The sequence below is a fragment of the Engystomops pustulosus genome, chromosome 4 (assembly GCF_040894005.1).
Source record: "Engystomops pustulosus chromosome 4, aEngPut4.maternal, whole genome shotgun sequence".
NCBI classification, from domain to species: domain Eukaryota; kingdom Metazoa; phylum Chordata; class Amphibia; order Anura; family Leptodactylidae; genus Engystomops; species Engystomops pustulosus.
In genome coordinates, this window is record NC_092414.1 from 192,013,234 (window position 1) to 192,028,264 (window position 15,031).

Genomic DNA, 15,031 nt, shown 5'->3' on the forward strand with positions numbered 1-15,031 from the left:
CGCAACCTCTGTACCCCCTCAAGTTACGCCCCTGATGCTAAAACTTTATGGAGCTTTTTTCTACCATTTTAACATAATATTAACATTCCCCATCCCTGAAATAGTCCTTTATAATTACATGTGCACAGGCCTCGCTGTAATCCTGTGGTACATGGAGGGATCACTATAATAGAGGGAAGAATGGGAGAAAGTGCAGTGTAGATGTCATTACCCTGACCTCAGGTCCACGGAGTGAGCGCTCATGTTATTAAGTGGATAAGACGCAGGGTAAAACCATTGCTTACTATAATGATCAGCTAAACTGGAGTCAATGTGTAAAGCAAGAAAGGTGTGGACTAATCTCCGGCCCATTATCTGCTGGAGATGGTATCACCCGAGTGACAATTATGACAGGTAAGAGGACGGAGCACTCTGTGACATGGCACTTCTACATGTACGATTGCCTTCACATTTGTAGTAAATTCTCTCTTTCCAATGCTCATTTCCCAGTAGATTGTTGTTTGGGACATGTACTTCTATTCCATGTTCTGAACCCTATCTCCTCATTATAATAATAATAATCTTTCTTTATATAGCGCCATCATATTCCATAGCACTTAATATATCATAGGGGATTCTCATTACAATGTCACATAATTTGGTCAACTGCATCCTAGTCCTTCTCCTGGGCATGATAGGGAATGTTACTACTACTACTTCTACTACTACTACTACTACTACTATTACTACTACTACTATTACTACTACTAATATTACTACTACTACATCACCAGTCAGAGACTTTACTGGGGACTTCCAGCTTGGAATTCATCCAAAAATGTCTATATTCTGTTTTTAGGCATTAAAAATTTAATATGGAGCCATTTTTTAGACTACCCCTGGTCTACCCAATGCTAAACCAATTATGATATAGAGAATCCATAGCTATGATGACATGTCTATGAACATGTGAGTATCAAAACTAATGCCAAGACTTTAGAGATGCTTAAATTTACTAACCCTTCCTGACAGATCCTAAACCATCTTGACCGATCATTATCCTTTCTAACCAATCCTGGCAGATCCTAACCCTACCTGCTAGATCCTACACAATGACATAACCTAATCAATGCTGATGAATTCTGACCATTTTTGACAGATTATTATCCATCCCAACAGAACTTTACCCTTCCTAAACCATCCTCATATTCTACCACTTTTGACCAATCTATATGCAACCCCTATCAGGGCCTAGCCTTTTCTTGGGACCTGGAGGCAGCCGGGGCCCAGAATACCGGAGTGGCTGGCGGTTTCGGCCTAGGCATGCTGATGTCGCGGTGCTTGGTACGGGGACCTAAGGGCTCTCCTGCAGCCTGGCAGGTCTCCAGCAGGTGGTGTGTGCAAGAAAGATGGAGGGAGAGGCTTATGTATTGGTTTTCCCTGGGGCAACCCCTCAGTGTCCGTAATATATTTCTCTGGGTGATGAATGGGGAGCCCTTGGTGGTGACAGCCTTATCCAGGGATCAGACGGAGGCAACGTTGTGCAAAATAACTCACAGTTCTTTATTAGAACAACTGCAGACAACGGCCTGAACGATTTTGGAACTGGAGATTCCAGATTACTGGAGTGGTCATGGAGAGTGTTCCTCAGGAATTGGATCACCAGCGTGGTAGCAGATGCAGGCTGGGATGGAGCTGTGTCCAATTGTGGAAGCTGCAGCTTTTATCCTGGTATTCTTTTCTGTGTGCAGCACTAATGCTGTGCTACACACTATGTCTCTCCTCTATGACAGGGTGTGCTCTATAATGAGAGCTGAGGCCTGGGAGGCCTGTTTTAAGAGCATGTGCTCTTAGTGGTTTCTGGAACTCAAGTGACCTAGATCCTAAGAGACCTAGCCCCTCCCTGTCCAGGGGTTTTATTAACCTGGACAGGTGGTGACTAACTCTCCAATCACACTCCAGCTTACAAATGGGAATACAATTGGATGACAGTTCACATATACTTAACCCTTGCCTAATCAGGCAGAATCTACCGCTGCTAATACCTAATACCCAGAGTCTGGAACCTTCTTGGAGGGTTCGCGACTCCCTCTGTCAGCTCCTAACCTGGAGAGAGCGCTGTTCCCAACTACTCCTCTGTTCATGTATTGGCAGGGGTGTTTCATATATCTCTCCAGATAGTATAACGTACATTCCCTCTTATGTCATTACATTCCACTATTGAAGGGATGAAGTAATTGAAGTAATTATCTTATTATTCTTCATCTTTGTTTTACTAACCACTTTCTTGCAGTCATGGAGTCACATAGCAGGTGAACAGTATAAGAAGGACAGTGTCATGGGTGTCCAATGCGATCCATGTCTCAGATCTCTGTGGCGGCGCTGCTCCAGTCCCCGGCCTGCTCTTACCTTTCCGCGATACTGCTCTTCTCCTGGCTAGGCCATGCGAGCGTCCTGCCCTCTAGGAGCGTCAGCACTCAGAAAATTTAAAGGGCCAGTGCACCACTGATTGGCGCTGGTCACTTCTGGGGTTTCTATATAATCCGGCGGTTCCCATCACCCCTGCCGGATCTTCAAGCCATTTCCTGAAGTGAAAGCCCCTCTGTGTTCCTGCGCTCCAGTTCCTGTTCCCGCGTTCCGTGTTCCTGTATTCCATCCCTGCGTTCCTGTTCCCATGTTCCAGTGCGTTCCTGTGTTCCTGTTCCTGTGTTCCTGCTCCTGTGTTCCCGTTTCCATTTGCCTGACCTCCCGTTGCTGACCTCGGATTGGACATTGACCTCACATCTCGTCTGCCTGTCATGACTGCCCGCTTGCTTGACCACGAAACTGTCACCTCCTACGGTACCTCAACCTTGGCTGCCACCGCAGGTTTGTCGCACCTGTGGAACGACCTGGTGGCACCTGGCCGCAGCAAGACCATCCCGCTTTGCGGCGAGCTCTGGTGAAGACCAGGTGCCACTTAGATTCAGATAGACCTTGTCTTCTACAGCAATGTTAGTGATTAAAAAGTGTCTTGATTAAAAAATCTGATTGTATATCCAGCACCAATGCAGCTCCTATGTGCTTCCATGGTTACACACAGGCAGTCTAATCCTACTGTCAAGTGATACTCCATTCCTTATGTATCTTAGCTAGATGTAGGAGGCAAATATAATGGAAGAATATATGACTGCAGTATCAGACTACTAGGAGTTTGTTAGTAGTCTGTTTCCATGGAGACACATAGGTATTCATAGTAGCTGTAGAAGCATATAGCTATTTGCTTCTATTTTATTATTATTATTATTATATCAGAATAATAAAATTGTATTAGACACAGACACCACTCAAGTGCCAAACTCATTTCTGCTACATCTGTGTGCTGTATAGATCACTATAACTCCCACCATTGTAACTATGAATTCTGTTCTCTGTGAATCCAGAGATGGCATAATGTTATTTTCCCGATGGACACACCCTTGTTCTGCCATCGCTGTCAGCAAGTATTGCCTACAAAAATATGACCGGATTAGTCTACAGAGGTCTATGTAAATTCTGACCTTTTCCTCTTATTTAGCTTTCCTTGTATTTAGCTCCACAAATACAGAGTACATTGCCAACAGGCAGCAGACTGGATTCAAAGGATTCAAAGAGCCAGATGATTGATCCCCCATGTTGTATGATGTAGTCTCAGACTGGCGCTGGGGACCCAAGCTTCTTGGGTTCCAACCTTCATTTCCCCTACGAAATAAATACTAGTAACTTCCAAGGTTAGCTTCTCCTGTATCTTTAGGTTACAGTACTTGGAAAGTGAACCACCGGTGGATCCTATGATTCTACAGTGGGCCAGTCTGACCCTGTGTATAGGATGAAGTGGTTTTGGAAGAAGAAGGTTTTCGGCTGAAATGGAGCTCTAGAATTGAGAGTCATGCTGCCATTTTGTCAGTTCCTTTGTCAGTTTTCTTTCTGCTACCACTTCATCCTATACACATGGTCAGACTGGCCCACCGTAGAATCATAGGATCCACCAGTGGGCCAGTCCGACCCTGTGTATAGGATGCAGTGTTAGCCGATGGCAGATGCCATGTCTCAGTCTCCTCCATTGGTGAAGGAGACTGGTGAAGAAGAGGGGTGTATGATACATATCCAAGACCCCATGAATTTAGACTTTGATTATATTTCTGACAAAAAAAACTGACAAAATGGCAGCATGACTTTCAATTGTAGAGTTCCAGTGCAGCTGAAACCTTCTCCATCATAGGAGCTCTAAGTAATCTTCAAGATGACAGCTTTTCATATGAATGCCACCATACAGGTTGTGTCTGCAAATCCACCATTCACAGTATGGTCATGACCTGCCGGACCATGGTCATGGTATCACAGGTGGCCCAATCCAATCCTAGGGAGACAGGAGTTATGGCATTTTATCTATGGCCTTATCTTTGGCTGTAGTACTAACACCTTCTTAAACAATCCCTGGATCCCAGAAGGCAGAGCTGCAGCTGGAATTAACCTCTGGTGCCCCTGGTGCTCTACACAGTGATAAGAGCCTTTCCCATACCGAGATCTTCATCTGTCTTTTATCAGACCCATAGATGATGGAGGGGAGCAAGGCTTCAGTGTAAACAGCACTCAGACCTGATGGGAAACCAGAAGTGAATGGGGCTCCGGATTTAACCACATCAGTGCTGCACTTTTAATGTGCTCGGCCTCTGAGACGGGAAAAACTGTTCAAATTTTACTTAGATTTTTTTACTATTATAGGAACTTATAATAATCTACGTTCCCTTGAAGTGAAGCCCATCTCCCCATTATGTAGACGAGATTTCCAGATTTTTAGTTCCATCATATATTATACTTCTTCAGACTTCTATGCTGTTCGAAGGCAAAATTTTGGTCGTTTCTATTAAAGGTGTTTCAATTTAATAGCAAATTTGTTTTGTGTAGTGATAATTCATCAATCAATGACAGATTTTCTTTTTTTTACAGATTTGCTAATTTATACTGACATAGAAGCCACACTAAGAAAAGTTTATCCTAAAACTATACTTTTGTATTATGCTTGTTTTTTGCAGGATGAGTTGTATTCCTTACAGCCACATTTTAGGGATGAATAGATATGACAAAGTGTTTAATAATGTAATTAACTCATTTTAATCAAATTCTTGTAATTATTGTGTGTAGTCACTTTATTTTGTAGACCATTTTGATACTAAATCTACATAATCTTGTTCTGTTTGACTTATTTTGCAAAATAGAATCTTTTGAAAAAGAAATTTACCGTATATACTCGAGTATAAGCCAACCCAAGTATAAGCCGAGGCCCCTTATTTTACCACAAAAACCTGGTAAAACCAAATTTTTTTTTTACTTGAGTATAAGCTGAGTTTGGGTTTTCAGCACATTTTTTTGTGCTGAAAAAATAGGCTTATACTCGAGTATATATGGTATTTTGCGTTACCACACAACATTCTAAAATCCATACATATTGTTTTTTGAGATGTAAATAGAGATACTTTAAATTTATAGTTTTTGTTGCTTTGAAAATATTGATACTAAATTAGTTTTTTTTCAGTATTTCTAGTAAAGAACTTGATAAAAAAAAACCATGCTTTGATTTTTTTCTTTTTCGATAGTCTTTTTACTTACTTGTTTTTATCCCGCTCTGGTGCATGAACATTTGCTCTGGTGCTGAGTGCACCAAGTATGATGTTGCCCCCGTCGCCTGCTGAATCTATTAGGAGGCTTCACGCGTTGCGATGCGACGGCAGAGCACCTCTATAACAGGTCCGGCCTGGTGTAGAATTGTGCCATAGCCTGTGCCTGAACCTCTGCCAACTTCACACCCTATTTGGCGTAAGGGGAGAAATAGTGGCAATTTCTGGCCATATACTCCAGAAAGCTGGCGCACAAGGCCTAATGAATGTGGCCATCTCTGATTGCTTTTGGAAGGGGCTGGGGGAATTATCTATCTACATCTATAAAGTCTATAAAGCTATCAATGTCTAGCGACTAAATGCAATCCTGAAATACCGTATATCTTCCGAGAAAGGGTTAATATCACGATTCATTTCCATTTTATGCCTCGGCATATTTTCCTTATCTAAGAATGTCTCTGGATTCCTCCAGGGTATCCCCATGTCTCGGCTGCCAGATCCTCTATCCATAGAGAGCATCCCATCCTCAGATAAACAGACACATCTCCCCTCTCTCATCTCCACTCCATTATCTGATGATCCCTACACTTGATGGATCATATCTTCAGCCTCCAGATGCCACTTATTTATATTTTACCTTGTTCCCAGAAAAAAAATGTTTGATGTTTATGGCAATTTGTAAATACGTGCAGCCGCCAAATTGTGATTTATTGTCAGAGGTGGACAATGGGGAGTGTGTAAACCCCTGGAGACCATACTGAGGAGCCACAGGAGAGGCCATGCCATGAAATAAGCCCCGAAACAGAGTTATTTTCTATATTGAGGGGTGGCCCTACATTGGATGGTGCTTGGTGTGGTGCCAGGGGTGTAAGGTGAAGTGGGATCAGGAGCCTTAGGGGTACATATGTTGTCTCTACCTAATACAAATAGAAATAATACCTTGTACAGGCGTTCCCCTACTTAAGAACACCCGACTTACAGACGACCCCTAGTTACAAATGGACCTCTGGTTATTGGTAATTTACTGTACTTTAGCCTTAGGCTACAATAAACAGCTGTAACAGTTATCACAGGTGTCTGTAATGAAGATTTATTGTTAATCCTGGTTCTTATGACAAACCAATATTTTTAAAATACAATTGTCACAGAGACCAAAAAAAATTTTGTCTGGAGCTTCAATTATAAAATATACAGTTCCGACTTACAAATTCAACTTAAGAACAAACCTACAGAACCTATCTTATACGTAACCCGGGGACTGACTGTGGTTGGAACCTGGAACAGATTTTGCTATGGAGCCCAGTAACTCCTAGAATTTAGTTTCCCATATATAGTATAAATACAGTAATATAGTGCACACAGTGGCGTAACTAGAAGCTGATGGGCCCCAGTGCAAAGTCTGTGCCAGGCCCCGACTATAATGTATGGTTTATAGTAATAGTCTTCTCTTATGGGAATGTGACACCATAAGGGCCCCCTTGGGCCCAGGGGCGATCGCAACCTCTGCACCCACTAAAGTTACGCCCCTGAATGCACATATAATCAACCCATATAAACCCATATAAAATGGCGCAGACTTACAGATTAGCAACATGGATTTATAGTTGCATATTTATCACTCTGTAGCAGCACATGATGGCGCCACATAATCTGTTTGGGCAGCTGCATTGTGCTGCACCGTGCGGGCACTTTTACGCCAGGTCCAGCCGGGCATACAATTAACCATAGCCTGCCCCTAAAAGGGCACAGGTTATAGTAAGTAAACAGGTGCAGGGCCGGACCGCGGCCGGCTGTACCCCCTTCACGCCCCTTTATACCCACTTGGTGTCGATGTGCCGTAAGGGGGGGAAATAGGTGCAATTTCTGGCTGTATGCTGGGAATTGTGGCTATTTCAGAGCTCGTACCCCAGAAAATACAGGACGCACAATCCATGATAAATGTGCCACACAATGCATTAATGCCATTTTCCAATGATGTACTGAATGCTATCCACTAAGGACAGGTTTACAGGGGTTGTATAGACTCCATGTCACTTCTATAGGATTTCTGGTATATTCCTCTCCATTAGACCCATAGAAGTGATATAAGAGCTGGCTGAGCATGCACCACACTGCTCCCATTATATAGACACTTGTGGACCCCTGTTCTTGTGACTACTGTGGATAGAGGATGAGTTTATATAGAGGATCCGGCTTCAAGGCTTCTCTACATGACCTGAAGTGGGTGAATGACTGTCTGTTTCTGAATATTGCCCCATATAAGTAATAGATTGTCTTGTGTTCAGTCACATACAGTACCTGTTATTGCTCCAATGTGAGGACTTCTAGTACATATATAGGGACAGATTTATCTCAGTCTGATGCGCCTTTTTTGGTTGTATTTTAGTGATTGGGGTATTTGTGCAATTTTTTGCAACTTTTTTCCAGCAGTTCGCTGTATAGCATTAATACTGGTTTGCGCCTAATTTGTCCTTGTATTTCTCCTGCTTTCAGTTGTGCCTTAATTTACATTGATTTGCGCCTAATAAAACATTATTTGCGCCAAAAAAACTTTATTTGACAAAGACAAATCAGGTGTAAAAAATAGACTCCCAAAAGGTGCAAAAAGAGCTCAGGGAAGAGGGAAATAAGATAAAGGACCCCCAAAGAGTATCAGGTCTATACATATAGTAAATTAATAAATATAGAATTATTATAATGTCTAACAAGACCTCCATTCATGGGTTTTTTTTCTTAGTTCATCTGTGGCGCCCCATGTGGTAGAGGTGTATAATGCACTTTGTCCTGTACTTGCCATATTTCTCAGGCCCCTGGTGCCATTTGTGCATTTTTCTTGCTTCGGTTCGTTTTTTCCAAAAATGTATAATAATGATATTGGTGCAAAATTGTCATTGTCCAAGAGAGGATGTTTTGGAATCTGGGAAAGCTGGGTGACAACTCCTGATGCTTTCACCAAAAGAAGTTATCACTGAGAGAGTTTTACCACTTTTTTCATGTCATATCAGGTATTAAACTTTCTAAAACTTAGGTAGAATTAATAAGGTAGAAGCCAGGGCATGCTGGGAGTTGTAGTTTGGATACAAGTGGAGAGTGACAGGCTATAAAGCACACATAAAATTATAGATCTGTGTAAGTTACTTACTTAAAAAAAACTTTTTGTGGACCCTTTGACATACAAGCCTGTGCTCATGTTTTGCACCAATTTTACAGAAAAATCGAATGAATAACCTATGCAGAGATACACAATTAACACAAGCTGTGCGCCGTGTATGTGTTGGCCACACAGATGTAGCAGAGCCGGGTCTAATTCTACTTCTTAGAACCACAATTTACTTGACTGCATATTATTTTGGCGCGCAGTCAGCTATGCTGCATTTATATCTAATTGCCTCTATTTGGGGGTAATATGACGGGACTATGCAGATATAAAGCACGTCTCGTAGTTCCCAGGCTTCTTTGGTGGGAACTTTAGGGTCTGGGGGGCATTAAGATTTATAGCAGTGATAGGAGCGTGTTGTTGTTGTCAGACTCTAATGAGCTTATTAGTGCAGAGCAGATAGAGAAGGCCTGGTCTGTAGATAATGGGGGTAAGATCCGCATATTCATCTGCTTAGTATCTTGAATTCACGGTTTAGCAAAGTAAAAGCCCCGGATACGGTAAGTTAAAAAGCGGTGGCAACATTTTGAGTTGACAATTTTTATTTCCAATCCGATCAGGGAAGTATATAATTTACTGGATGGTCACTTCTGGCCAAAATAGATTGATAAATATATATAAGATAGATGGATGGATAGAAAGATAGATAGAAGATAGATAGATAGATAGATAGATAGATAGATAGATAGATAGATAGATAGATAGATAAATAGATACAAGATAGATAGATAGATACAAGATAGATAGATAGATAAATAAATACAAGATAGATAGATAGATAGACAGACAGATAGATAGATAGAAAGATAGATGGATAGATAGATAGAAAAATAGATATGAGATAGCTAGATATAAGATAGATAGATACATACATACATAGATAAGAGATAGAAAGATAGATATGTGATAGATAGATAGATAGATAGATAGATAGATAGATAGATAGATAGATAGATAGAAAAATAGATATGAAATAGATAGATAGATAGATAGATAGATAGATAGATAGATAGATACTGTAGTGTAGACAGATAGATAGATAGATAGATAGATAGATAGATAGATAGATAGACATGACATAGATAGATAGATAGATAGATAGATAGATAGATAGATAGATAGATATGATATAGATAGATAATATAGATATATAGATACCATAGATAGATAGATAGATAGATAGATATGATAGATAGATAGATAGATATGAGATAGATAGATAGATAGATAGATAGATAGATAGATAAACAGACAGATAGATAAAATCCAAAACATGAAGCAGCACTCCAAATCCAAGCAGGTAAAAGTGAAGAAGAGTTTATTCCAAAACTGCCGACCTTTCGGTGTGTTACCACCTTTCTCAAGCCCAGATAGATAGATAGATAGATAGATAGATAGAAAAAAAGAAAAAAAGAAAAAAAGAAAAATCCGGAGCAGCACTACTGGTTTAAATGGTAAGGTGGTGCAAAGCCGTAAGTTCCGTGGCAAACGGCTGCCTATTTTTTGGACTTAGATAGATAGATAGATAGATAGATAGATAGATAAGATAGATAGATAGATAGATAGATAGATAGATAAGATAGATAAGATAGATAGATAGATAGATAGATAGATAAGATAGATAGATAAGATAGATAGATAAGATAGATAGATAGATAGATAGATAGATAGATACAAGATAGATAGATAGATACAAGATAGATAGATAGATAGATAGATAGATACAAGATAGATAGATAGATACAAGATAGATAGATAGATAGATAGATAAATACAAGATAGATAGATAGATAGACAGACAGATAGATAGATAGATAGATAGATAGATAGATAGATAGATAGATAGAAAGATAGATGGATAGATAGATAGAAAAATAGATATGAGATAGCTAGATATAAGATAGATAGATACATACATACATAGATAAGAGATAGAAAGATAGATATGTGATAGATAGATGTGAAATAGATAGATAGATAGATAGATAGATAGATAGATAGATAGATAGATACTGTAGTGTAGACAGATAGATAGATAGATAGATAGATAGATAGATAGATAGACATGACATAGATAGATAGATAGATAGATAGATAGATAGATAGATAGATAGATATGATATAGATAGATAATATAGATATATAGATACCATAGATAGATAGATAGATAGATAGATAGATAGATAGATAGATATGAGATAGATAGATAGATAGATAGATAGATAGATAGATAGATAAACAGACAGATAGATAAAATCCAAAACATGAAGCAGCACTCCAAATCCAAGCAGGTAAAAGTGAAGAAGAGTTTATTCCAAAACTGCCGACCTTTCGGTGTGTTACCACCTTTCTCAAGCCCAGATAGATAGTTAGATAGATAGAAAAAAAGAAAAAAAGAAAAAAAGAAAAATCTGGAGCAGCACTACTGGTTTAAATGGTAAGGTGGTGCAAAGCCGTAAGTTCCGTGGCAAACGGCTGCCTATTTTTTGGACTTTTTTTTCGATCTAGAAAACATACTCAGATAAATCTCTTTAAAGTGTTCTAGTCACATGGTCACAGTGAGAATAGTGATTGGCTCGGAGAGCCTCCCTGTAGGCTATATCACTGACGTATTTCTGGGAAAAAATCCCACAAACCAATTTTTACCAATATTTTTTATCGTAAAACAAAATGTTCGAAATATAGGGATATTCTAACTTCTATGTTGATGGTATAATGCTAATGTTTAGGTGTGATAGTGTGTGCGTGTAGGCGGGGAGGTCCTCAATATTTAGCAGTATCAATGTCCTATAAGTAGAACCCCGGGATGGCATTATATATGTCTATGATGATATTGGGGGAACACAAGTGTCCATATTGGATTTGAACTGTTCTGATGATATAATGTGGGCATGTGTGTAGCAGGAGGTACAGTAAGTAGCTGTCATTGACCACTCCTGCCCATGTTATTGAGATCTGGGGAGCACCCGAATAAGCGATGACACCCCTTGTATACCCCACCTACATAATAAGGAGACTCTGGTCAGTGGAAGAGCCATACATTGGAGTCACTTTTGCTTTAATAGATTATAAGTGCACTTCTTACATAAAATGACATAAAAGGCAAAATTTCAAATAGAAACAGAAATATTAAATAAGTACCTGATACAGGCCAGTGCCTCTCACCATGAGAGTAGTAGTCTCCGTTCCACATTTTACCCCCACCTTTTACATTATGCCAGCCCTCTTCATATATCTAAGCAGGATCTACCCTCAAGCCAATGGGGTGATATCCACAGGTGCAGTGCTCTAAAGTTTGGCACTGACCACCGTACCAGCTGTGCCACCCATGCCCTTAAGCTGGACACCAAAGAAACACCCACAATGTTATGGTATCTATCAAAAGACAATATCCCATCTGGAATCATTATATGAAAAGTAATTATTAATAAAAAATATATTATGATTTCATGGTCCATATGCCTGGTCGCTGAGATCACCACAGAGGTGGGTGCCACCCTGCCAGGTAGTACAGGTATGGGTAGTAGTGGTAGTTCTGATAGAGGCTCATCAGAGAGCTCCGGCTTAGTTCTCCATCCCGACACAGCACAGGGAGAGAAGAAGTCTTATCCAGGTCCTCCAGGTCAGTAGCCAGTTGCTTTCGCTTGGTTTTGTATCTACGATTCTGGAACCAGATCTTCACTTGGGTCTCCGTTAGCTTGAGGCTCTTGGCCAGCTGGGCTCTTTCTGGGGCAGAGAGGTATTTTTGGCTGGAGAACTTTCTCTCCAACTCTATGACTTGGGAATGCGAGAAGGCGGCTCGTGACCTCTTCGGAGGCTGTTTGGCTGTCTTGTCCTCTTCACTTGAAGGTTGTGGAGATGTGGCATTGTCCAGCTGCTCAACCTCAAGATCCTCTGTAAGGGGAATAGGTGGGAAATCACATTAAATATCTTAGAGTAGATAAGTCATTTTTAGTCATTCCAAAACTTGAACCTCCGTCACCACCACTATGACGTGTCACATCATAGATGGACTTGATAGACCTGTGTCTTTTTCCAACCTTATATTCTATGAAACTATGATGTGTCCACCAAAGGGCCTTCAAGGAATAAGGAAGGATCTATATCTATTATCTTTCATCCCATAAGACAGTAGATGATGGTTCAATGTTGGGCTAAGTTGCATTCATTAGATCCTATAAAATTGGTCAAATTTGACAGAATGTTCACTACTGTGTGGTGGATGCCTTGGAACCTCCATATACCCATCTATTTCACTACAAACATTGGCTAAAGATGCCCAACATGATAAGTAATAGCCAGCAGTCATCTATGATAGATAATGGAACCCAGTAGTCAAAACTTTTAGCAATTTCCAGCTCTATTTATTTTAAGTTACGAATTTTTAACAAATATTTGTCCTTTTTGATTACTTTCATATGCAAATATAAAACCAGCCTGTGTGTAACATGTGTCTGTGTGTGGTATGGCGGGTGTGAACACAGCCACTAGTGAATTAGCAATGACCCCTCTGCCCTGTTCAGGTTCATTTAACTTGTAAAAACAGAGAGGAGCTGGGGAATACATGGCGATGGGGGGTGCGCTGTATATGGAGATAGATAGAGGAGTAAGACAGTAGCTTCTCCATGATGTCCTGCACTGCAGACTATTACATATTACTGCATAACTCCACAATGTAAGGAGAACTACAAGTCCCACCATAAACAATCCTACTAAGAATACAGAAAGAAGTATATAACCCTACCTGTCATGAGATGAGTCTCCACTGAGTAAGGAGCTTTTTTGCTGTCATCATCTGAGGTCTCTGTCTTGGGGATGATGTCTCCTGAGGAGTTCTTCCCATGGTCTTCAGGTTGGGCTTCTAAGTGTCTCTCTTTAGCTTTGCATCCCAGGTCTGAGAGGATGTCCTGGATGAGGAAGGATGTGAGAGGTCTGGTGGAGAGAGACATGTCTCCTGAGGGTGACTGTGACATCCAGGTGGTGGTGGGATTGTACAGAGGAATATATGGGGTCCAGCAAAAGGTGTCCTCAGATTACTGCATCCCAGATACACAGGTCATGCAGTGATCTCCCTCTTCTTCTTACTTGTCTCTGTATATAGCCCTACAGTGCTCATCTTCTGCCCTCGGATTGGCTGAGCTGACACCCCTGTGTAACTTCTCATTGGCTGAGCTGGCACCCCTGCACTTCTGATCTGCAGAGCCACCACCCCTCTCCTGACAGTGGATGGAGCAGACAGGTAAAGCAACTCCTGCTGTGTCACACCCATCCCCTGCTATTCCTGTGCCCTGCATGTAATATACTGAATGTTTTGCAGATGTTTGCATGGCATCTTTCATTATTTTGCGCCTAGAAAGTCGCAAAAAAGTGCAAAAACTTGCCTGCTCTGAGCAGCTGCACCTGAAAAAAAACCTCCCTTTTTATTACTGGAAACAAAGTTCTTTGTGGGATTATTGTCAGTCTTAATGTGCAGATCTGTAATATTATCAGACTCCATTTCTATACATTGTAATAAAAAAGACTCATTTGATAAAATGTATTTTTATTTTTTTACATATCTGTAACTTTTAGTCTCTGCTCTTACAGCAATATGTAGTCTGGGCGTTGTACAAGCAGTTAGTTCTTTGTGCAAAAATGGAGCTAAGAATGTCCTGTCACCTTTTCTCAATCTTATTCGTCACTTTGTAAGGGAATAATTTGTGACAAATTAGGTGCAAAGAATAGATACAAGACAAGAATAGATAGATGGATAGATATGATATAGATGTATAGATAGATATTACAAAATAGAAAAATAGGCGGCACTCCAGTATTGTGGGAAAAATCAAGTGGTTTTTATTCCCAAGTTGCTACGTTTCGGCCTCATCCAAAGCCTTTCTCAAGCAAGGCCGGATGAGGCCGAAACGTAGCAACTTGGGAATAAAAACCACTTGATTTTTCCCACAATACTGGAGTGCCGCCTATTTTTCTATTTTGTATGGACTGTGGGACCTAGCCGGCCCGTTTGAGCGTGCACCCACCTAGACCTGTTAAGCAGTGCCGCTGTGAACTTTTTCTTTTTTCTAGATAGATATTAGATAGATAGATGATTGATAGATGGATATGAGATAAACAGATAGACAGATGTGTAGAAGTATGTAAGATACTACCAAGTACCACCCGTCACTATCCCACCCTGCAGATCACACTTGGGACAGATTATTAATTGTCTATCAGATATCAGTCACTTGGTCAATTAGCGGCCGATAATCTGGGACAG

At 40.5% G+C, this 15,031-nt stretch overlaps 1 protein-coding gene across 1 annotated transcript; it reads right to left on the bottom strand.

Moving 5' to 3' along the window:
* Window positions 1-11,271: 11,271 nt before the first annotated feature.
* NKX3-1 (NK3 homeobox 1) lies at window positions 11,272-13,883 on the bottom strand. The gene is made up of 2 exons (XM_072144591.1): window positions 13,517-13,883; window positions 11,272-12,666 (listed from the first exon to the last, which is right to left on the bottom strand). Exons 1-2 carry the CDS (start codon window positions 13,743-13,745, stop codon window positions 12,248-12,250), a joined length of 648 nt encoding a protein of 215 aa, XP_072000692.1. The 5' UTR covers window positions 13,746-13,883; the 3' UTR covers window positions 11,272-12,247.
* Between the last annotated feature and the right edge of the window lie 1,148 nt (window positions 13,884-15,031).

Coding starts and splice junctions, on each gene's coding strand:
- NKX3-1 (XM_072144591.1), bottom strand. CDS start 13,745: ATGTCACAGTCACCCTCAGGAGACATGTCTCTCTCCACCAGACCTCTC. Junction 12,667..13,516: donor GGAGACTCATCTCATGACAG/GTAGGGTTATAT, acceptor TTCCCCTTACAG/AGGATCTTGAGGTTGAGCAG.